The sequence below is a fragment of the Benincasa hispida genome, chromosome 4, assembly GCF_009727055.1.
Source record: "Benincasa hispida cultivar B227 chromosome 4, ASM972705v1, whole genome shotgun sequence".
NCBI lineage: Eukaryota > Viridiplantae > Streptophyta > Magnoliopsida > Cucurbitales > Cucurbitaceae > Benincasa > Benincasa hispida.
The window spans coordinates 40,179,349-40,205,262 of NC_052352.1; the positions used below are offsets into that span (position 1 = coordinate 40,179,349).

Consider the following 25,914-nt stretch of genomic DNA (forward strand, 5'->3'; position numbering starts at 1 on the left):
GCCCTTTGTTAAAAAAATATCTCTATTTAATGTACAAGTTTCAACTTTTTGCAATAGAAATCCTTACAAAACTTTGAGACTTAGATGTGACATTTACATGGAACAAAAATGAGGATACAGAAACCATTGCATCGTTGTCTTTTTTTTTTTTTTTTTTTTTTTTTTTTTTTAATAATAAAAAAATAAATATTAATTTTTAATTAACCTTATATATGTTGATCTGTATACTTAACATTATCTTATTCCTAGATTTCTATGTTGCATTATCCAATGTTTTCAAAACTAAAATAGAAAGAACTTTTTACTAGTTATTCACTTTTGTTTAAGTAACAAAAGTAAAAACGATACAATTCGTAAAGGCAGTATCAACATCCCAACATCAAGTAAGAAACCACAATGTATTGCTACGAAACAAAGACAACCATCCTAACACTAAACGCAGAGAGAAGACAAACTCTTCCAAAAGAAAATATTCTTTAAACCAAGTCCCAACGGTGTTGTGTCATATCCAATCCCCATTATACCAGGATGTGGGCAGCATTTACCTTAAACTACGTTGTTATGAGCTTAAGCTTTAGCATCAGGTTTGCTGCTTGTAGAACCAGGCTCATTAATAGCCTCTGCAAGAGGTGTGCGATCGACTTTTCCCCCTTCTTTATTGTCACCCTCGACGTCAACGTTGTTATCTTCTGCATAGACACAAATGGTTTTAATGTACACATGAATACATAATAAATATTTTTAAACTCCGCCAAACTAACCATCACCCTCTCCAAATCCATCAGCACCCAAGCCTTCACCAGCATCAATACCGAGTTTCTGGAGATCAAACTTGATTAGAAAATTGTTCGTATAGTGTTCGACTCTTATATAACATGAATAATAATTGAACTTACCGAAAAGTCCAAGTTGCTGAAGTCCATCTCATTTGCAGCTGCACATTTTAATGACAGGGTAAGAAAGCCTCTTCAACAAAAACTTACAACAGAAAATGGAGAAATGAACTAAAACAAAAACTTAGGTATACAATAGAAAATGGTTTGGTTTGATAATCATTTGGTTTTTTATTTTTAGTATTTGAAAATTAAGACTATAAATACCATTTCCATCTCTGATTTCTTTTGCTCTGTTATTTACTTTTTATCAATATTTTACAAAACAATCCAAATTTTGATAACTAAAACAAAACTTGTTGGCCTAGTGGTAAATAAGGGAATATCCGCTTGATAAAAGGCTAAGAGACCATGGTTCAATCCATGAGGCCACCCACCTAGAATTTAATATCTTACGAGTTTCTTGACATTCAAATGTTGCAGAGTCAAACGGGTTTTTTTCGAAAAAAAGAAAAAAAAAAACTTGTTTCTGTTTTTTGAATTTGGATAAGAATTCAACTCTTTTGCTTTATAAAGATGTAAAACCGGTAAGAAATTAAGAGAGAATAAGCTTAATTTTAAAAAACCCAAAAGCCAAAAGCCAAAACCAAATAGTCATCAAAGAAGGCCTAAATAAATTCATCTAAAGAAACAAACTCACAGTTATTTCCTTTTTCCTCATCTTCATCGATCCATTTGTCCCAATCAATTTTCACAAACACAGGAGGTTTCCCTTCTTGCTTCAACAATCTGCTCCACCATTTCTTTTCAGCCTTTTCTATCAAATACCGGATGTTTCTCATGCCAACACTAGCCTTGCTCTCCTGCCATCATTGTGTTTCAACAATTAGTGCCTTAATATTTAACAGAACAACAAGAATGAAGGGTACGAAGCCAAATTATAATGAAGTTCATTATACATTTATGTCAACTTTATCATAAAGATCAATGTCAACTTCATATGGGATCTTCTCTGCTCCACTAACTGCAGAAAAGGAAAATTTCCCTTGAGGCTCCAACTTAAGCTTCACATCCTGAGCATCAGGCAAGTCAATTGTTATGAATAGCCTTTCTGATGTCTGTGCCCATCTTAAAGTAGGGTGTCGGCTGTAGTTAATAAACAAACAAAAAAAGTCAGATAAAATGGAACTTTACATGACATCTAAACCTATAATTAATTTGGCCCTATAGTTTGGAAAATTTTAGTCTCTATGGTGCGATAGAATCTCATAAATAGTCCTTATAATGATAAAATACTCACAAATAGTCCTTACCATAGTGACTGTTTATGAACGTATTATCAAATTATAGGAATTAAATTCTAATTTTCTTTCAATCATTGGGATCAAATTTGCAATTTAACCTACAAAGGCCATCATTTTCAAAGACAAAAGAAGATTTGTTCATCCCTTAAGATCGAATAGCTACGGATAACCATCATCAAAATCAATACAACCTCTGAAATTCAGATAAGCTACAAGTTTAAACTTGAATAGAATAAGAGAATCAACAATTACTAACAACATTTCCAAGTAAAGGAACCAATAACAGATCCATAGGGTAAAATGATACTCCACCAAGTACAAGAATCTGATTTGAATAGAACAAGAACACCATTGAAATTTGCAAAAGGAGAAAGATCAGCCGTCATTTTCACATTTAACTAATGATCAGAATTTCTTAAACCTCGAGTATAAGTTTAGCAAAAGAAAGTGAAATATTATTCAAGCCGATCATCCAAGTTTTATAGTAACTTCTACGTCGCAAAAATAAGTAAAGACTCAATTTCCAACTACAATCGCCTATTAAAATGCATCAAACAATCACAATAACGCAGAACTCCAACAATCGAACTCCACTTTCAAAATTCTTCTTAGTTTCAATCAAATTTTCAATCAACCAAACCGACAGAGAAACTCACCGCCTCACTTTAACTTACAAACACCACCGATTCCTCATCATTTTTGTATATTCAAGCAATAAAAAGAATTAAGAAGCGAGAGAGATACCTCATTTTTGGGACTCGATGAACGGATTCAAAATCGAATTGTATTTGAGTGCTAATCGAATCGTTTCAGATGAAGAAATAAGAAACGAAGAGAACGCCATGGCGATGGGATAAAAACAATGAAATGGCGGTTCGCTGAAGTAAAGGATAATTGATGAGTTTAATATTCAATTTTATTTTTCTAATATCCATGGATTTATAGTAAATTTTGATGTTTTTTCTTATCACTTAAGTTATAGGCTTTGTTTGGGATTGTTGTATCTTACTGTCAATTACGGAAAAAAAAATAATGTTCGATGAATTTCAAATTATAAAAAATTGGTTAACATATTTGGTAAATTAATATTAAATTGGTATAATTTAGTTATATGAAAAATAGGTATATTATTTCAATTATTTTTATATTGATAATTAATTTATTAATTATAATATATTTATTTAAAATTTTAATGATTCGAATTTCAACTAAGTTTGTTTAATCTAAATTATTCGATCAGATTTCAAGAAAAATAATTATTATAAAAATGCGAGTCAATTAAATTTGAAATAGATGAATAGATGTGACAAAATATATTAATATGGAGGTATATTATTATAATATATTTATTTAAATGATTAGGAAGGTAAATTTTTAAGAAAACTAAATATAAAAGTTAGTGTGACATTAGTTAAAATTAAAAGGTGATTCTAATAGATTAAAAAATAATTCATTTTATTAAACAAGATAGGTAATTAAGATTTTACCATAAACACTTTTTACAATTACAAATGCAATAACGAGGCCTTAGATTTAGCTTTTTGCGTAAATTGAAAGCAAAAAGTAGCTTTTGCCTATGTGGAAATTCCTATGGAATGTGGTAACATTTGCCTCTCTTTGTTGTCCTTTGACTTTCATTGAGGACTCACAGATTTGGAATTTGTTCAGGAGAGTGGTAATGTTATATTCAATTTTGTTCATAACAACATTATTTTGAAGTTAAAGAAAACTCTTCGGAGTTCGTTAATGACAAGGGCATTCATCTCAACCACCTTGAAATGGACCATCATATTGAGAACATGTTCCCTTATAGGGGTCTCCTCATTCATCCGTGCATTGAAGATGAATTTGAAAGTATCATACTTGATTTGAGTGGACAGTCGTAAAAAAACATTTCACATAATGATTCCATGATCTCTTGTACAGTGATCATGTTCTCATGTTTCTTAGCTAAAACTTCAAATAAGCTAGCCTCTATATCCTCGGGCCTTGTCATTGGCCCTTGTCCACCTATCATGTGCATCACGAATATTTCGTGTTGCATTTGGTCCAGGGATTCGAGGACATTCCTCAATCACGACAAACTTAACATCATCTATTACCAAAACAGTGTTGATGGTATTTTTTCAAGTGTATAGTTTTCACCCGTTAATTTGTCGGCACCAAGCAGGATAATAACAATGCCACTCATTTTCAACAAATTTCTGAAACCAAACAAAATTATAGAAATCTTACATAACTTTTAAAAACCAATCAAGTTTTTAGCAAAAATAATGAACCCTAATTTCATTTAATTTGCAATGATACTTTGGTGATTTAGAACAATAGCCACATCAAGGTGAACATTTATTCCTTCACTGAATTGAGATGATCTCGACTATGAAGCATAAATACTTCATGAGAGGCAAGGAATCCGTATCAGATACATATCGGATACCGATACTTCCTGATACTTTCCAGATACGTATCTGACACGCGATTTGATGTATCTATTTTTACGCGTATTTTTTTTTAAAGAAAAAAGACAAGCAACTCATCTAATATTTTCTAATATAAAACTAGGCAACCTTATTTAAAAAGCTCACTACTCGAGTCCAAAACCAAAAGGAAAAAAAAATAATGGACCAAACCCTAGACTAGAATCATTTAATCTCCATCTTCACATTTGAGTCCCCACAAAGTCCACCAAAATATAAACCATTTGGATATCTTCAACAATTTAACGAAGAAGTTCTTCGTTTATCTTCATACTTCTCCCTCTAATCTTCTTCTCTTCTTCTTTGCAATATGAGTCACTTTTCTATTGCATTTTATTAACTATTGTACTTCAACATTTTAGATGTTGCTTTTTTTGTATTGTATTTCAGTGTTTGTATTCTATTTTGTGTCATTGTTATTAACTTCTATGCTAAAGTTATCTATATCCTAGATTTTTTTTAAAGAAAAAGAAAATGTATCTTCAACATATCATTATCCTCTTTTTTTAGAAATATATATATTAAAAATATATATAAAAATGACGCATCCTTAGACGTATCCTTATCTTAGTTTTTTAGAAGTTGACGAATCGCCGTATCGTATCGTGTAGTCTTATCCGTGTCTGTGCTTCATTCTTGACTAATTACTACACAAGAATAACTCTTATTCCTATAACAATTAGTTACCATTCATTTGGTCAAGAAACCATTAACTCGCTTAATATTTTCTTGTAGATGTAACCCTTCATTTTAGACTTTATAGTCCCTATCCAACAAACCTGCCTCAGGGAAGAATAATATTAGTGCAAAAACTATAGCGACTCTATCCATTTCTGGAGTTCGCCTTGATGTTGATTCCATGCAAATACCCTCCTAAGGGGGACGCTCCTAGGTGCTAAAGGAAGAGCATGAAATCTCACGTTGCAAACTAATGAAGGAGATCATAGGATGTATTGACACATATCCTTCTCCCACTTACTATGAATATTTTATCCATTAATCTTGATAGTGACCCATGCAAACACCTTCCTAAGGGAGGTCGTTCCCAGGACACCATGAGGTCGAGCATGAGTCTCACGACGTGAACTTAACCAGAGAACATGAGAGAAGAACAACATATCATATACATATTTTTCTCCCATTAAGTATTTTAGAACATAAAGTTTATTACTTAGGTAAATTTGGCTAATTAAATTATCTAAGTCTTGTTAATTTTCCCAATATAACACTCATATTGAATAGTTTAATATAATATTTTAATTCATTAAATACTTTAACAAATTCATACATTATTGCATGTTTAATAAAATATTAACTAATTCAACCCCTAGGACGGTTCCCAGGTAGGGATACTCCCTTACGCTCAGCGTAAATACCCTAATCATAGACAGAACCTTTCTAGTCAGGGTTTCTTATGGGCACTATTTTATTGTTAATATTTTATTTTCTCATTTTAATTCTAATTTCATTAAAAATAAAATTAAAGATTAATTGAATCAAATTTTAAACAATTTTAAATAATTTTAAACAAATTAATTAATCTTATTTTAATCTCATTAGGCTCACATGCAATTTTAAGTTTTTCCATTTATTAAACATACAATATGACTTTTGTATAAATTAAAGGGGTCTTTTTAAATATAAAAAAAATATTTAAAAATATTTACACTTTATAGCAAAAAGTTAAAAAAGCACAAATACTTTTAGAACTTTGTTATAAAGTGTAAATATTTTTAGAATTTTTCTATTTATAAGAATTTCCCTAAATCAAAACTTATTATATGCATTTCTTGATAAAATTATTAATTAAGTATAACTTTTATATTCTAATTAATAAATAACATATTTAATGCATATCTATTTTCATTAGCATACATAATATAATTCTTATATTAAAGTTAATGAAAAATTATATAATAAGCACGCTTTTAGTCATATATTAAATCATATAATATTACTTTCATATTATAAACGTGTAAACTATATAGTAATTATCACGCATATAATTTTCATTAAATATAACTCTTATATTATAAATAATGAAAACTATACTATTAATTTTCATGCATTCCTATATTTTAGGAAATCCTAAACATTAAATATAAAAATTATATTTAAATATGATATATGACATACTTAGCTTATGGTGAGATTTTAATCTATATGACATATTTTATGCAACATATAAATTAAAACAGTTCAATACATACAACCAATGCATTAAATTAAAAAGCAATAATAGATTGGATTTTGGCATTCCTAGAATAAAAATAAAATAAAATAAAATTACAATAATTTTAAATTTTTTTATCTTCATGGTAAATATTTTGCCTTCTTATCAAATTAGGGTTTCCAAATTGGCTAACTTTCACATCATTCACGCTCAAAAAAAATTGCTCTGTCTATGGAAATCTATGACATACAAACAATGACAGTGAAACAATAAGATTTTAAAGATATAGAAACAATATGGACGGTAGTACCCTACACAGAAACCTCTCAGGTCAGCACTCTGAATTCCATTTTTTTTTAGTTTCTGGCATTTTTGACAGCAATAAAATGCCACGAACAACACAAATTTACATACTCGATTTACAGATAAATGTCCAAAATAATTGGCCCTTACATTGATCAAATCAAAGTAAAATACTGTAAATCTAATGCCAAAATCCATAAACATCTATTATGCAAGACCTCATACTTCATACATCATATATACAAAATGCACCCATCAAACTTTTCGGTGTAAATTCTACAATGAAATTGAAAAAAAAAATTGGTCTCTGATACCAATTGAAGGGATCGAATCTAGTGCAGAAGCAAGTGATCACTTTGCTTCAATTAGGTTCAAGAATTAAAACACAGAATTATAACAGGAATTTTACATTTGAAGAACTATTCTTCAACTCTTCTCCATGTCTTGAGAAAACAACACAAATTCTTCTCTGAATCATGAACAGAATACCACCAATATGAATCATGTCCAATTTTCCTATGGAAACGAGGGGGGGATTCCTCGTGAGCTAAACGGGGACGGGGACGGGGAATGCATTCTTCGTCCTCGCCCCGATTAGTTTCTACATATTTATTTATTATAGTTATCTAATGTTATGTTATTATTATTATTATATAAATATTACATTTAAATTTCAAATTTGATTTTTTATTGGGAAAGATAATGAATATGTTTAAATTGAATATTTAAATTTAGATTATATATGTGAATAATTTGATTTATATTTATTTCTTTTTACTAAAAGAATTCAATTAGCTTTTTTAGGTCAAAATTTGAGTAATTTATCTTTAAATTCAAATTGTTAAAACAAACATAATAAAAAATTTAGTGATAAAGTTAATTATTTAATTAAAATTTATTCACTTTAAATTAATTGGTTTTTTACCAAAAAAAAAAATTATGGGAAAAAATTCCCCGGGAACTTGATCCCCGTGAATTCCTTGCAGAGAATCAATGACATCTCCGACCCCGCCTCGCCTCATGGACATCTTTATTCTCCGGAAAAGGATTGGATTGAATTGTTGGATCCTCCTTTTTGAAAAAAAGATCAGGAAAAGAGAACAATTTTTGTAGAAAACTCTTCTCTTGTAAATTTAGGGAGAGCTTTTTAGGGAGAGAGTGAAATTTATTTTCTGTGGTTTTTTTTTTTTCCGTAAAAATCAAATAGGGAGCTTTATTGTAGATCCTTTTGCAAATTAAATACGGGAGGGGAGTTATAGCTCCCCTCACCCACTCACTATCCCTGGGGAGTTATTTTTTTTTATTTAATTTGATTTAAAATTAAATCAAATCAAATATTTGTTTAGTCAAATCAAATATTTGTTTAGTCAAATCAATTAAATCTTTATATATATAGAATCATATTTAAATATATTTCTCTCTTATGATCTATATTTTTAATATAAATCTAATTTATATTTAATTTAATATTAATATTCTCATATTATATAGTTTAAATTTGAACTTATTCAAAATCAGTTTTATATTATAATGTATCTATATACATTACATTAATTGCATAAATTTCCTTAATTAATTTGAATAGTTCATATTCTTTCAAAACTAATTATCCTTGTTTTACCTCATTGTGAGCTAGCAAGGGACCTAATGGACCTATAGCCATAAGCTCCAATGATCCTAGATTAATTAATTAAACTCTTTAATTAAATTAAACAAACATTCATTGACTAAAGGGGCACTCCACTAAAGACCCATAACTACATGCTTATGAACTTCATAATATTTCTATGTCCATTGATTTAAACATTATACATGATTCAATCATTCACAAGTTTTTCGTAATTACAGTTGGATCAAAATACTGTTTTACCCTTGTAAATACCTCTTGCTCCTTAACTACTACTGATTCTTTATGAATAATCTGTTTATGGTCCAACCATAAATAAAGTCCTCTCGAGCCAATGAGAGGATATGCTTCATTGTTCAAATCCTAGAGTCAGCACTTAAGAGAACAACTTATCTACTTAATTACCTAAAGGTAGGAAGAAGAGCGTTTCCATCTTGTGTAGCTATATTTCCAGCTCCCCACTCGATCTCGTCTCCAAAATGGTAGGCATATTAAATTGGCGACCCAGACCATTCTTACCCATACAAATAAAAGGAGTATCCCTCATGAGCAAGAGTTCGTAACTGATTGAGATCAAGTTATATATGGTCATCATTTGAAATGTTAATCTTTTTAGTCAACGGTATTACAACGAGAGATTAACTATTTCTCGATCTGATCTTATACAAACTCTTTATATAAGATGCCTCCACTCACATGTCTTTACATGAACGATTTAGATCAAATCATTTGTATGTAAGAGTAAATTAGCATGCAACGGAATTAACAAGGATCAATAAGTATTTTAATTCATTAATTTTGGCAGAAACTAAAGCATGCTCATCTAGCATAAGAGGGTTTGAAGTCATACCTTTGTAAATCTCTTCAAGATCTTGATTCTCAGTTGTTATCTTCTCCAAAATTTACTGTGAACCACCTCAAGATCTTCCCCATTATACTCTTGGAGCTTTAGAATGAGTTGTGGGACTCAAGAACAACTTGAACGAAAGGAAATTAGGAGAGTAGCTCACTGCTATAACCAACTTTGAAGAACAATTCTTCAGCTCGATTTTTTCTGAAAAAACACTTTCAATGCATGCTACAATTCCACTTCAATCTTCTTTATTTATTGGAACTCTCTCATCCAAAGAAGATGGCTGCATGAGATGCAGATCATGCTTGAAGTTAATGAAGCAAAGGTAAAATGAGTTTTGTGTGAGCTAGTTGAAGATGATAACGGAAAAACAAATTTTTACATTTTGTGTTAGATTTTCCAAATTTTTCAATTTTTCAAAAACCAAATGATTCAAAAATCAATTAGATTTTAAAATTGAAAATATTATTAATTTTATAAATTAATTTCATAATAAAATTAATAAATAATGATTTAAATAATTCAATTAATTCTAATTAATTTAATATCAAACATTAAATTAATTTTACACAATTCACTTTCATATATTTAAATCATATTTAAATATAAATTCTCCTATTCCATTTAATTCTAATTTGAACGTTTCAAATTAATTTATCATGCTTCAAGTCCTTTCTCTATCATGTGAAGGCGGGGTCCCGATTGTTCAAGACCTAGAATCAATATTTAAGAGAACAACCTATCTGCCAACCCTAAATCGGGTAGGAGTTAATTCCATCTTGCAGGGCTATGTCCCCAACTATTCATCCAGTCTTATCCCAAAATGGAAAGCTTATTAAGCAGTGTTGTTGGACTACTCTCACCCATGCAGATCAAATGATAATCCTAAATAAACAGGAGTTCATAGCTAGCTCAGGATTAAGATTGAGTTAACCTAGATTACTAAATAATAAAATAGTCAAAGTAAACAGTCGTTATAAAGAAAAGTGATTATTTTTGTGGTCCAGTCTATATGCAAACTCATTGCATAGGATGTCCCCACTCACATGTCTCTTCATGAATGATCTGTGGATCACATCATTTGTACTACCTACAAAATGAGTCGCATCCAATAGTGTTATCGGGATGAGATACCCAATTTCATCCATATACTTATTAGACCATTTAGGCTATATACTATTAACTTGATCCTGTTTATGTCACCACATAAAGTTAAAGTATTCACACTATAGCCATGAATATGTTTATTGGATTTTCATAATAGAATGCAAAACAACTTTATTGAATTAATTACTCAATAATATTTTATTGATAAATAGAATGTTTAACATGAACTGCGAGTTCTAGGACATTCCTAACATTATAAAGATTACAAAGTGGGCCATATCTATAGTGTTACCAGGATAAGATACCCAACCTTATCCATATACTATAGACCATTTAGATTATCATTTGAACATGATCCACCTGTATGTCATCCACATATTGTTCAAGTTACATGAAAAATAATCTTGGATCTTAGTTTATTCGATTGAGTTATGCAAGTTTAAATGTCAAATAAATTAACTCTTTATTTTACTAAATAAATAATTTGTTCATACATTAAAAACCACGAAATTTATGGCATAAATCTCAACACACCATTTATTATACCAAATTTATCAATCAACAAGTTGTTGGAAAAAACCTCCCACTACTACCAAATTTGTCAATCAAAATTGTCATATAATTTACCCTTTCACCAACATTTTGCTTTTTAGCCCCTTTTTACAAAAAGAAATGTATCATCACTATATTGCATATGGAACTTCTGGTTGAGAGTCTAAGATACAACATGAGAGATAAATAGGAAATCTATGTCTATTTCTCCCTCTTGGTCTCACATGTGACGTTGACATGTTGAGTCTTCAATTCACTTGTCCTTACCATTTGTTTTAAAAAGCTATTAAGGCTTACATCTTGAGGCTTGTCCCGAGGCAATTCTCTAACTTATGTCTTTTTGAAAATTCATAGAGGCTTTTAGAAAATTTGATTAAGTGAAAATTATGGGGGTGGATTTTTATATTCATACTTTTATATAACTATAATGTTTAGTACCAATTTATGTTTCGTAAAAGGTTTTTAATTCATTATTTCAGATTTGCGCATCATACCACCTCGTCTCTTCAAAATGAAAAGTCTCAAGTCTGCATTTATCCTTTTAAATCATTGGTTCTTAAAATGTAGAAATCTATTTTACATGTTAATTATAATTTTTTAATTTTTTTTTCTCTACGTACCAAAATAAATGAAAGAATAATGGAAATCTATGCCCCCACTATCACAAAATTAAGAAGACTGTTACACCTCGCCCCAAATTATCCTAGTGAATCTAGGATGACGATAATAGACTCTAAGTTGTGTAATGAAATTTACTGTCAAAACTGTCCTTACAATGTGAAAGGACAAATGTGTCCACACCAATTATGACCCCTTCTTGCAAATGTGTCGACACAAACTATCACCCTTTTTTTAGAATTTCGTCCTCAACATTCAATCAAGCTAAGAATTTTATAAGGACTCATATGTAATTTTAATTTTGCAATAAATAAAAATTGTATTAATTTCTTCAACATTTGGTGATCCTTGATTTTTCTGTTGGGTTAGAACATTTTCACTTGAGTATCATGTCTTTCAACTTGTTTTGTTTGGGAACCAGTCAAATTTATGATATGCTAATTTTTCCTTCATTATAATTTTCGATCAATATATATCTTTATTGACTATTTTGTGGTTCTTGTTTGGGAAAATGATCCTTGCTTGATTTCTTAGAACAAATACGGGAAATCTCTCTTCATATGGTCCGACACTCTTCAATTATGTTCCCTACAAGCATTGACTTTGGTGTGAGGTGTGCCTTTCCACAATTTTGATATTGTCCCACTCACTTTCTGGGTCCTCCAACTGAAACCGAAAATATCATTTACCTACGATGCAATGCATGACTTACCATACAAGATAACATATTTTAATACTCATAATGCTCTGATACCAAATTATCACACTCCACTCTAAGTTATCCTACTGAACCTAGGATAAGATGGAACAATAATAGACTCCAGTATGCAATGTCAAAACTTTTACTAAAATGTAAAATACAAATAAATCCTCACAAAGATTTTCAAATAAAAATGAAATGCGAAATGTGAAATTTAATTTTTTGTTTTCTATTTTTAAAATTAAATTTACCTATAAGATCTTTTTATTTTGTTATCTACTTTCTATTGATGTTTAAAAAAACCAAGCCAAATTTAGTTCTAAAAACTTATTTTTTTCTTTTAAAAATTTGATTAAAAATTTAATATTTTCTCAAAAAATTTGAAAATCATAGTATAGGATTTAGGATTAAACAAACATGAATCTAAAAATAGAAAATTAAGTGTAAAATCATTATCAATGGTGCTTTAGTAATTAATTATTTTTAGTGTCTTTTAGACACGTTTCTTTGATATTTGTCTCATAATTTAATATGTATTGAAAATACAAGAATAAAATTCAACAAGTTGCCAATAAGAGCATAACTCAACTGGCATATTGCTTGTATTATCAATCTCGAAGTCTGAGATTCAATTCTCCTATCGCACACTTTAATTACAATACCTTTGCAAAAAAAAATTCAAATTACTATTGATTGGCATTTTAGGATAAGACTTGATAAATAACTGGGGACAATATGGAATTTACAAATTATTTGAAACTAAACAAAAACTAATTTGAAAACAAAACTCAAAATGGAAATTTTCAAAAGTTGGAAATCTCCACTATGATGCAAGACACCTTATTCATCAAATTCCATTTTCTCCAAGTAGGAGCTGAACTTCATGCAAGCTATGAATTTGCATGATGAAAGCTTTATAAATTAAAGTGATGGGTTGAATAAATGGATTAAGCTCTCAAAAACTTCTTCAAGAACTCTGCCAAAACCCTCTTCATATCTTCTTTATATCCAGCTCAATTTAGTGTTTCCACCATACAATCCTTGCAAGAGAATAGTAGAGAAGATTTTTGTGGTGGTCTACTTGTAGATTGAATCACTTTTATGTGGAACTCAGTTGGTATTGAAGAGGATTCATCAAAGGTATTGTGTTCAACAAACCCTCTTTGTAATAGTTATTTTGAAGCATGTTTTAAACTCAAATTAAGTATAATTAGAGTGCTTATTGATTCCAACTTTCTCTACTACATGTTAGTATACTCTAATAATTGGTATCAGAGCATGATTTAAGTACTCAATTGTTGGTAATTTGAGTTTGGTGTGTGTTCTTTATAAACTCTATGAAAATGATGAACTGATATGGTTTTCCAATGTTTTGGCATTTGAATCTTTTCAGTTATGTTGTAACTCTTATAATTGGTTCTTGTTTAATGGGCCTTAATATGCGTTTAAGTGTTTATAGTTCGTTTGGAGTCATTAACGTTGGAATTAGGTTATAATTGAATAAATAAGTGAAGAAGGTCGAAGCAGCAGGAACTGAAAATTCAAATTTCTACCAAATATTCGATGCTCGATGGAATACTCGATGATATTTCATGAAATATTTGATGCATGATGTCATACTCGATGGTACTCGATGTGTTTACTTGATGATATTTCATGAAATACTCGATGTACGATGCCATACTCGATGGTATTTGATGTGTTTACTCGATGATATTTCATGAAATACTCGTTGCTCGATGCATGATGCTTTACTCGATGGTCGATGGCATCTACTCGATGGTATTTTATGAAATATTTGATGTTCGATGATGTTGGTTGTCATACTTGATGCACACTGGCATACTTGATGCTGGTTGCTTGCTGATACTCGATGGGTTTTTCTCGGTTCAACGTGGTCCGAGCGGTCCAGAAGCTATTTGAAGCCGGTTTTGCTTTTTTTTTTTTTTTTTTTTTTTGTTTGTAATAGCTAGGCATTTGTTTGCTTGGAAATGCCAAAACCAAAAACTATATCAGTTTTGTGTTTAATTAATTATGCATTTGATGTATGTTACATTAAATAAATTTTGTATATGCATAAAGTATGTCATGTAGAATTAGAAATCCCACCATAGGAAGCATGTTACATGCATTAAAGTATGTTATAAAATTATTATAATATATAGTATACATGTATAGGGTTTCAATTTGTTTTAATATAAAGGTTATGTTAAAAATTGAATGCTTTTGATGTATGTTATAGATGTTTAGCATGTCTATTTTTATAAGTATTTATAAAATTGAATTAGACATTAAAATCCATAACAAAGATAAAAGCATGCTTACTTAGGTTAACAACTTGTTTTAATAGTTAAAATAGATCGTTATCTTATAAAATTTGGTTACAAACTCAATCAGTTTATAATCCTATCTAAGGCTGGGGGTATTTAAGTTGATAGTTTATGTAACACCTCCCACCTGGGGATTATGACTGAAATAACAAGAATTGATATACAGTTTTATGAGCTTTCGTGAGCGGTGTGAGGTTTAAAATTAGTTTTAACCTAGACATCGTAGGTTAAATCCAAATATAAACATTATACTTGGATAATAAACGAATAGACTTAGGTTGTTTAAAATTAGCCGTAACAAATCTAAATTCAAAAATACCCAAACATTTAGAACACTTCAGTGGGAGATTAACAATATATATGATATATCATTTCTAGCTCTCACGTCCTCAAGAGTTCACACTGTGAGATCCATGCTCGACTTCATGTTGATTTTACCTCGACTACTCCATTCAGAAAGTGTTTGCATGGGTCAATAACAAGGTGAATGAGGGAAGTAGTTTATAGTAAGTGGGTGAAGGAAATGTGTCAACATATCCTACAGTCTCCTCCATTAGTTTGAATCGTGAGATTCCTATGTTGCGTCTACTGTTATTTTTAAGCGGCATTAGCTAGTTGTTAACAGTGGTGATCCCTTCGGAGGGTTGTAACATAGGATTCAGAACAACCCAAGCTTCATAAATGAATAAGGTCTTATAGTTTCATCTTGCACATTGTCTTCCAATTCAGGGGCATGTTTATATCATTTTATAAGATTTGAAAATGGCGGGTCATACTTATAGACTTACTAAGTATTAGTAAGTTCTTGACCGAAAAATGGTAGCTAAATGGCAGTCAGAATATGAGATATTCTGGAGATAGTATTTAGTCAAAAATGTCTTTCTTTAGTGAAGGAATATTTGACTACCTCAGGTAGCACTTATTCTAACTCATCATAGTATCATTGCAAATAAATAGAGATCTATGAGTACGTTATTAGTTTTTGCTAAACATTGGATTTAGATGCACTTGATTAATAGAATTTGTTTAAATTTTTCAGCATGTCAAACTCAATAATACAACTTCTAGCTTCTGGAAAATTTAATGGAGAAGGTTATTCCAATTGGAAGTCAAATTTAAACACGATATTAGTAGTTGATAATCTAAGGTTTGTGTTAATGGAGGAATGTCCTCCTATTCCCAGTTTGACGACAAACCGAAGTGTTCGGGAAGCTTATGATAGGTGGGTAAGGGCGAATGAAAAGGCTAGGGCCTATATTTTAGCAAGGATATCTGATATGCTCAACAAGAAACATGAACCTATGCCCACAACCCGTGAAATTATAGCATCATTATAGGATATGTTCGAGCACCATCATCTTCTGTTCCTCGCGCGGCTATAAAGTATGTTTATAACTTGCGTATGAAAGATGGAACCAATGTCAGAGAACATATTCTAGACACGATGGTTCATTTTAATGTCCCAGAAGCTTACAGGGCTACCATAGACGAAACTAGTTAAGTTAGTATGATTTTAGAGCCTCTTCCAAAGAGCTACCTAACCTTCCGTACTAATATCATAATGAATAAAATAAGTTAAAATTTTACTACTTTACTAAACAAACTACCGACTTATCAATCAATGATGAAATTGAAAGAAAGTGAAGCAAATGTTGTTTCACGATAAAAAAAATTTCTGAAGGGTTCTTCGTCAGGAGCGAAACCTGCTGACAAAAAGAAGTTTGCCCCTTTTTCATCTAAAGACAAAAGTGTACAAATGAAGAAAAAGGGAAAAGAGAATAAACAACCCACTGCAAAGAAAAACAAGGCTCTCAAAGGAAAATGTTTCTATTGTGGAGAAGACGGGCACTGAAAACAAAATTGCCCGAAGTATTTGGCTAAGAAGAAAGTGGAAAAGGCTTATCAAGGTAAATCAGATTTACTTATAATTGAAACGTGTTTAGTAGAAAATTCTCACTTGACCTGGATATTAGATTCAGGAGCCGTTAATATGATACCAACTTATCATATTATATTTATAACCTATAGTTTTAATTTTACATCACATACAATATAAACTATAGTTCTTTTTCTCTATTTTATGGCATTTAATATAATTATATTTATATTAAATTAACAACTATTTGAATCTCATTCAAATATATATTCCTCCAATTAATGTATCAAAATACATCATATCAATTATTTCATATATAATTGAATTAATATAATTATATCATGTATAATTAATTTCCCTCTTATTAATTGAACAATTCAAATTAATCTAACAACTGATTCTCAACAAAATTCTTTTGAGCTACCAAGGGGACCTTATGAACCTCTAGCTTGAAGCTCCAACGGTACGTGAATAATTAACTCAACTCTTTAATTACATTATCCACCATTTGTTAGCTGTCAGACACTCCACTAAAGAACGACAGTTGCACTCTTCGCACTATAGATAATTTCTGTGTCTATTGGATATAACCTATCAATAGTGCGATGACCCTTCACAAATTGCTCATAAGTACAGTTGGGCCAAAATACCATTTTACCCCTGTAGTTACATCTAACTCCTTAAGTACCACTGATTCCTCTAATGAACAATAAATCATAGTCCCACTATGACCAAGTCTGTTCAAGCTAAGAGAGGGCGTGGCCACTATGTTCAAGACCTGGAATCAGCCCTTAAAGGAGCAATTTATCTACTTACCCCTACATTGGGGAAGGAGTGAATTCTGTCTTGTGTAGCTGAGTTTCCAGCTCCCCAATTAAACGAATCCTCAAATGGTAGGCTTGTTGAGTTGGCAATTTGGCCACTCTTACCCATACAAATCAAAGGATCGCCTTCATAAGTAGGAGTTCATAACTCACTCAGAATTCAGGTCATGTCACCTATGGTCATCCTAGTAAAATGTAAGTCTCTATTGTTAATGTTGTTATATAAAGAGACTAATCGTTTCGTGGTCCGATTTTATACAAACTCTTTGTATAGGATACCCTCACTCACATGTCTCCATATGAATGATCAGGATCAGATCATTTGTAGTACTTTACAACATTTATAACACCTACAAAGCGAGCCGTATCCGTAATGTCACAAGGATAAGGTACCCCCTCATCTTTCTACTACAGACCATTTAGGCTATCATCTAAACAAGATCCACCTGTATGTCTCTCTATATACTTGTTTAAATTTACATAAAATAACCTCGGATCTTAGTTTATTGGATTGAGTATATGCTTATAAAATAACACTTATTTTATTAATAAAATATGTTCATATAGAGTTTACAAACTACGAGATTACAAGGAGATTTAGGACACTATTTCCAATAATATCCCACTTGTTCCGAAGCCTAGGGAGACTAATGTACAATACAAACAAAGTACTAAATATAATAAACTAGGGCATACACTATACCCTAGTAACATCTCCCATTTGCCCTGTTGCATATCCCATAGACCTAGACTTTCTAGATGACCCTCAAACACTTTAGCCGCAAGAGCCTTTGTAAACGGATCAGCAACGTTATGCTCTAACGGGATCTTCGTGACCATCACATCACCTCGATGCACAATCTCCCATATCAAATGATATTTTCGTTTTATGTAATTGCCTCTTCGGTGAAAATTCGCCACAAACCAATACAATGTGAGTGGGTAAAGACATATTTGAAATGAATTCCAAATCAGTAAGGAACTTCTTAAGCCAAACAACCCCTTTAGCAGCTTCACAAGTGACTACATATTCGGCTTCTATAGTTGAGTCTGCGATGCATCCTTGCTTGATGCTTTGCCATACTATAGCTCCTCCATTTAGAGTGAACATTGACTCTGATGTGAATTTTCGATAATCCCGATCAGTCTAAAAGTCAGATTTTATGTATTCTATAAGGATCAAATTCTTATTTCCATACACGAGCATATAGTCCTTCGTTTTTCGAAGATACTTGAGGATCGTTTTGACCGCTGTCTAGTGATCTAATCCTGGATTAGACTGATATCGACTGACAATCCCTACTGCATAGCAAATGTCAACTTTAGTACATAACATTGCATACATAAGGCTACCAATAGCCGATGCATAGGGAATCCGTCTCATTTCCTCAACCTCTTAAGGAGTCTTAGGACACTGTTCTTTAGACAAAACAATTCCATGCCTGAAAAGCAATAAACCCTTCTTGAAATTCTGCATCAAATATCTGACATGCATCTTGTCAATATATATGCCTGAGACAAGGCCAACATTATGTTCTTACGATCCCTTATGATCAAGATCCCTAAAACAAACTGCACCTCTCCCAAATATTTCATTTGAAATTGGGCAGCTAGCCATTTCTTAACGACGTTTTGGCCAAGAAGCATGAGACCATGATCACTGCATGCGAGATCATGGAGTCCCTGAGGGGAATGTTCGAACAACCGTTCATGCAGCTCAGGCACGACACTCTTAAGTTCATCTTAAACTTTAAAATGAAGAAGGGTACAACTGTTTGTGAACATGATGGTCCACTTCAACGTGGCAGAGATGAACGGGTTGAGCATCGATGAGGCCAGCCAAGTTAGCATCATTTTGGAGTCATTACCAGAAAGCTTCTCTTCACTTTGTTAGCAACGCTATTCTGAATAGGGTTGACTATAACCTTACAACTCTACTATACGAGTTGCAGAAATTTCAATCCTTGCTGAAAAGCAAGGAGAAGAAGGTTGGTGAGGCAAATGTTGCTTCATCATCCAAAAAGTTCTACAGAGGTTCGAACTTTGTAACTAAGTTTGCACCGTTTTCTTTCGACACCAATAAGTGGAAGAAGAAGAAGGGTCGTAAGGGGAAGGCTCCTGCTAACCCATAACTAGCCGCTCCGCGAGGTAGGCAATCAGTGTGGGTTGAAAAGGGAAAATGTTTCCACTGCAACCAGGATGGGCACTGAAAGTGGAACTGCCCTCGTTATTTGGTTGAGAAGAAGAAGGCCAAACAAGGTAAATACAATTTACTGGTTTTGGAGATTTGTTTAGTGGCGAATGATGATTCTGTCTGGATTATTGACTCTAGGACCACTTACCATGTTTGATCTTCATTTCAGGGAATTAATTCCTAACGGCAGCTTGGTACTGGTGAGATGACGATGCGAGTTGGAACCGGGCACATCATCTCAGTTGTGGCAGTGGGAGGTCTCCGATTGACTTTACATAATAGGTTTATCATTTTGAATGACGTGTACATAGTTCCCGAGTTAGCAGATACTACACGATTGCATAGAAAACTCTACACGAATGCATAGCTAAAGCTAAACGATCGTTTAGCTCAAGCTACATGATGCGACCATCGTTTCGTCAATTGTTTTTCCTTTTCTTCGTAGAAGTAAAAAATTACATCAAGAACAAAAAGAGAGACTATGCGATAGTCTACACAAAATCTTAGATCCTATACAATAGGTGTCTTTGTCTATGCAATAGGAAGTTTTACTATGCGATAGCCTAAACGATCGAGAAGGTTGCTATGCGATAGTGTTTCTTCTTCGATCATCTTCCTCCTCCAAACTTACAAATATCCTCTTAACCAAAATAGCCAGAGCCCACCGCTCCTGGGTTCTCACCCCGAGTATACCAAGGAATCTGAGTGGTAGTGTTCTCTTCCCATTTGGTTCGTGATTTACTTGAAGAAGGCCTTGAAGATCTTGTTGTTGTTTGTTTGAGTAGTTCATGACCGTTCGAGGAATATGAGAAGAAGTGTTCTTCAAAGGTGATTTTCCTTGAACTATGTATCTTATTTGAAAAACATGTTGTAATTTAATTAGATTGCATAATCTATTTGCATTTACTGTAAATGTATGTTTCAATCAAAATCGAATTTGGACGATCTGCTTCTGCTCAAGGATCTCCTCATGTTGAGATTCCCTTCAGTTTGTTGGTCAGATGGAATTATGGAAATTTGGGTTGATGCCATGGGATTGCGATATTATGTATTCTTGTTATGTTTGATTGATGCATAAATTGTGAGACTGTCTAAAATCTAAGCATGACTTAAGACTATGATTGTATGCTTACGCCTATGTGAGATTGATAATGGCTATTGCCATTCTTGTCGGGCTACACACATCACATGTAGTGAGCCTTCGGGTTCACCTTATACCTATGTTATAATGCTCCCTTGGGATCACCATTTATGTTTACGACTGTGCTCTTCGGGGTCACTACTTATGAAAGCGTGCCTTCAAGTTCACCCCTTATGTCTTTGCCTATGCCTATGATGCATAATATGAACATAGCCTCGATAGGAAGTCTAATAGTTCACTTAGTGGACTCAGTAGTTGCTTATTGGGTATTTATATACTCATTTTTTTCCTTTCATGTTTCTCAGGTAAAGATAAAAATAGACCAACGAACAATAAGAGAGATATGTGACTCGGCCATTTGGGCATGTTATCGCTTTTGCACTTAGGTTTCTTTCAATAGGGCATGATTTAGGAGTCTAGCATTTTAAAATTCATGATTAATTCTTTTACTAATTCATTAACTTATTGATTTTCTATTTATTCTAAATTTGGGTTAGGGGTACCCTAAATGGTTTTTTTTTCTTCAGGATTTTGCTATTAAGCCTTATTTAATGAGTTAAAAGTCTTATTTCTTTTATTTAAATTTTTCCTTGAGAAATTGTTGCCAAGTCTATGCATGCACAAATAGCGTCTTAGGAGCTCCATAGGAAATACTGGGTCATTACAAAATTGTCAAATAAAATACCTCTTATTTTATTAGATAAATGAATTATTTGTACATTAAAATTAGAAACTACATGACCCACAAAATTTAGGGTATCAACCCCAACAAACGTGTGTTTCGAATTGAATTTCAAGACAAATTGGCAAATCTCGATGACGCCACTTGTTTTCATCATGACTGTTGAATTGAATAAAATAATTTGGTCCAATTTGATATTATTATTTAGGATAATGTCCAAATGAACCCAAAAATAGACCTAATTTGAACCAAATTTCAAATAAAGTCCAAATCCAATTAGTTGGGTTCAAAGGTTAGGTCCATGCACCAACCAAGCCCAAGCCTATAATGCCCACCTAAAAACTCTATAAATAGAAGAGTCCTCTTTCATTTGAGGGGTGAGAAATTTCACACTCCAGAAAGCCTAAAGAGAATTCTCCCAACAACTAAAAGACTCCTTAACTCATGAAGTTGAACACTCCTTGAAGATACAAGTCTCCTGGACGTACAAGCATTCTTCTAAGACTTCGACTTTAGAATATCACGTGTTTTGCTTCCTCAAATCAAGCGTACACATTCAACTGAGAGAGAATCAGAGGATCAAGTAGTAGAGATGGAACCACATCTGCATCAAATCTACATCAACACAAGTTCAACTTCATGAAACAAGTTTCTTCGGGAACCTCGTACGAACAACAAGGACTTTTCAAATTAAGACAAGATAGGGAAGAAAACTACAATACGTGGCAATGAGGCAAATGTGGGGTTCAAATTGATACAGTTATTAATTTATGGCTTAAATTGATACAATCCCTAAAGTTCATAGATATAAATAGATATTTGTCCCAAAATTTATGATTTATGAATAATGATCTCAATTTATATTAATTAAATATATGTAAAAATTGGGCTCGTTACATTCAATATCTTCTTCTCACATATTTTGAACCCAAAAAAAATATAGTGGTTGAGGAACCAACCTTACTTTAAGTTTGTATAATGGTTTATATACATATAAGCATAGTTCAACTTATTAGAACATGTATACTTGATTGACTGAAAATGCTTTCACTAAATTAAAAACCTTTTAGAAGAAAAGTCTTCAATCGAGTGCAAGTATGCACTATCAATAAATAATAAAAGATTGGAAGAATTCCAGTCGTCTCCCAATGAACCGATTTTCCAACAAAATTCCAAAAATGAAAACAAAGATTTTCCTCAAGATTGAAACTATGGTAACCATATAACAAATGATTTTTGTTTAAGAAAATTTGAGAAGTTTTTGAATTGCAAAAAATTAGTAAGGAAGGAAATAAACAAAAGCTTAATTATATAAAAAGAGAGGATTCAAATATGATCATGCCTAATTACAAGAAGATGTAGTCTAACATGCAATTGTAAATCTCAGCTCAAATTCAATACATATAGTGAATCAGATTCAACACCTATTCAACCTTCTTTAAAATATTTTTAAGAGTTTAAATCATTAAACCTATATTTCCATGGCTAATGATTAAACCTATATTTCTATGGCTAATGTAAGCTTAGATAATTGAAATTTCAATCTATTAATTCTAAAGGTTTTCCTGATGTCTAGGGTCTAAAGCAAGGTTTTATGTCTAAATTCCTTTCCTACGTCGTTTTTATGAAATCCAAATCTTATGTAACTCTTTTAGTATTAGATTCGATGTCAATATATTAACTTAGGTGATCAATCCAAACTAATAATAGGAATTTTAATCAATAAAAAAAACCATGTATTAAGATTGAGCCAAGAAACTAAATTTACATATTAAGCTTCTTTAGTTTTATGGCTTGAGCAATGCTCTCACTTCATACCACCTTGACTTATGCATTTCTTTTTTTGAGTTAAAGATAGTATTGTTAATTAGCCCAACCATTTAATTTAGCAATCAAGTGGAGTCTTAATCCTAAGAAAGTTAGGATATAAACGGATATCACAAAGAGATATGGGACTAAAAGTCTAGAAATAAGACAATCACGACGCCTTAAAAATAAGAGACACCATAGGATAAAGAAATTGCACGTGTATTAATCTAAGATCCAATTAACTATAAAAAGATAGGCATTAGCTCCTTAGAATCCTAAAGAAACTTAACAAGACCGAATAGGACAATCACGTCAACTTGGAAGTTTTTTTTTGTCTATGATTCAATCACTGTCCAAGTATGATGCAGTTGCATTTCTAAGGCACACTGCCCAACCAGTTGATACATTGTTGCTCCCCTGTTCTTTTATTATTATTTACTGTTTTTAAGTCGATCTTTTGCCTACACATTATCTACTCACAACTTGGTTACTCTTGGTCATGTTGGGGTTAATACCCTAAATCTCATAGTCTTGTAGTTTGTAAATGTATTTGTACAAACATTTTAGTACAGGTGGATCATGTTTCTATGATAAGGTGAATAGTCTGTAGTAGATGAATAAGGCTGGGTACCTTATCCTAGTGACACTACGGATACGACCCCACTTTATAGTTGTTACAATTGTTGTAAAGTGCTATAAATGATCTGATCTTGGTCACTCATGTGGAGACATGTGAGCGGAGGTATCCTATACAAAGAGTTTGTATAAGACCGAACCATGAAATGTTCAGTCTCTCTATAACACTGTTACTAGAAGAGACTTACATTTCACTAAGATGACCATAGGTAACTTGACTTGAATCCTGAGTGAGTTGTGGACTCCTGCCTATGGAAGTGATCCTTTGATTGGGTGAGAGCGGCCAGATTCACCAACTTAATATGCCTTCCATTTTGGAGATTCGTGTGATTAGGAAGCTGGGAACGTAACTATACAAAAAGAAATTCACTTCTGCCCTTCTGTTAGGGTAAGTAGAGAAATTGCTCCCTTCAGGGCTGATTTTGGGGCTTGAACAATGTGGTGTCGCATCCTCTCGTGGCCCGAGAGAGGTTCGATTATAGTTGGATTATAACTAATTGTTCATTAGAGGGATCGATGGTACTTAAAGAGTTAGATGTAACTACAAGGAAAAAATGATAATTTCGGCCCGACTGTACTTACAAGTATTTTGTGAAAGGTCAATGCATTGTTGATTGGTTATATTTAATGGACACAGAAATATATCTGTAGTGCGAATAGTGCATCTGTCAGTCTTCAGTGGAGTGACAGGTAGTTATGAAAGTTGATTAATTTAATTAAAAAGTTTGATTAATTAATCAGGTATCATTGGAGCTTTAATCTATAAGTCTATAAGGTCCCCTCGTTAGCTCTATTAGAATTATTGAGAATCGAATTAGTTTTGAACTAATTTGAATTGTTCAAATTAATTAAAGGGTATTAATTATATAAAATATAATTAATATAATATATACGATACATTGTAAAATAAAGTTTTAATAAGAGAAATAAATATTTGATCAAATATTAATTATGTGAATGTGATTCATATAAAAACTATAGGTTAAAATTAATATGAATGTGATTCATATTAATTGAGAGATTAATAAACTATAGGTCGTAATATATGTGATATAATATAAACTATTGGTTATATGTTATATATGATATACAATATGGTTGGTTGGTTATTTATATATAATAAAGTTAGTTATTATATATAAATGATTTAAAATTCAAAATTAATTTTATTTATTTAATATTTGAATTTTAAATAAATTTTGAGAGAGCAAGTTAGTTTTATAACTTCCCTTCCCCCCTTGAATCTCTCAACTTCTTATTGTGAAAAATACCACAGAGAAGTTGTTAGTCTTCATCTTGATCATCCCATCACGTTGCTCTATGTGAAACTCTATGTGGAAAAGAAAAATTCTCCCGACAAATACCTGCTCCAAAATTGATCAAAAAACGAGCCCACAACTTCGCTTCAATTCTCAACCTTAAGAATAACGAAGAAGGCCTCGTGATGACGTCCAATACTTGGAGCATTGTGGTGTTTGTGAAATCAAAGGAAGAGTTTGAAGATCTATTCATGTTCGTGCAATAGATCGGAGAGGATTCCTGAAGACGTTTATTCTACAAGGGTAAGTTTTTTAATTCTCTTCATCTTCTCTTTAAGCATGTTGCATTATGAATGTTTATCCTGTAAATTATAAGTTCATTGTTCTTCTGTGTTTTCTATTTTAAAATCAAATTGAAAATTGAATCGTATGGTGTTTTATACGCTTCCGAATGGGATTCAATTTCTTTCATGGTCTTAATAACATTAGAATTGATTCTAGTCTCATGGGATTCAACTCTTGGAATACTCCAAGTTTTATTACTTCATCGATAGTGTATGATTCTGCTTAAACCTTATTTTTATTACTCATTCACGTTTGGCTGATCAACCACAAC

General features: G+C 31.9%; 1 protein-coding gene across 1 annotated transcript; it reads right to left on the reverse strand.

Annotated features, from left to right (window-relative positions):
* Positions 1-283: 283 nt before the first annotated feature.
* LOC120076788 (co-chaperone protein p23-1-like) lies at positions 284-3,037 on the reverse strand. Its single transcript, XM_039030704.1, has 6 exons — positions 2,882-3,037; positions 1,793-1,979; positions 1,534-1,696; positions 897-934; positions 762-819; positions 284-689 (listed from the first exon to the last, which is right to left on the reverse strand). Exons 1-6 carry the CDS (start codon positions 2,884-2,886, stop codon positions 568-570), a joined length of 573 nt encoding a protein of 190 aa, XP_038886632.1. The 5' UTR covers positions 2,887-3,037; the 3' UTR covers positions 284-567.
* Positions 3,038-25,914: the final 22,877 nt, after the last annotated feature.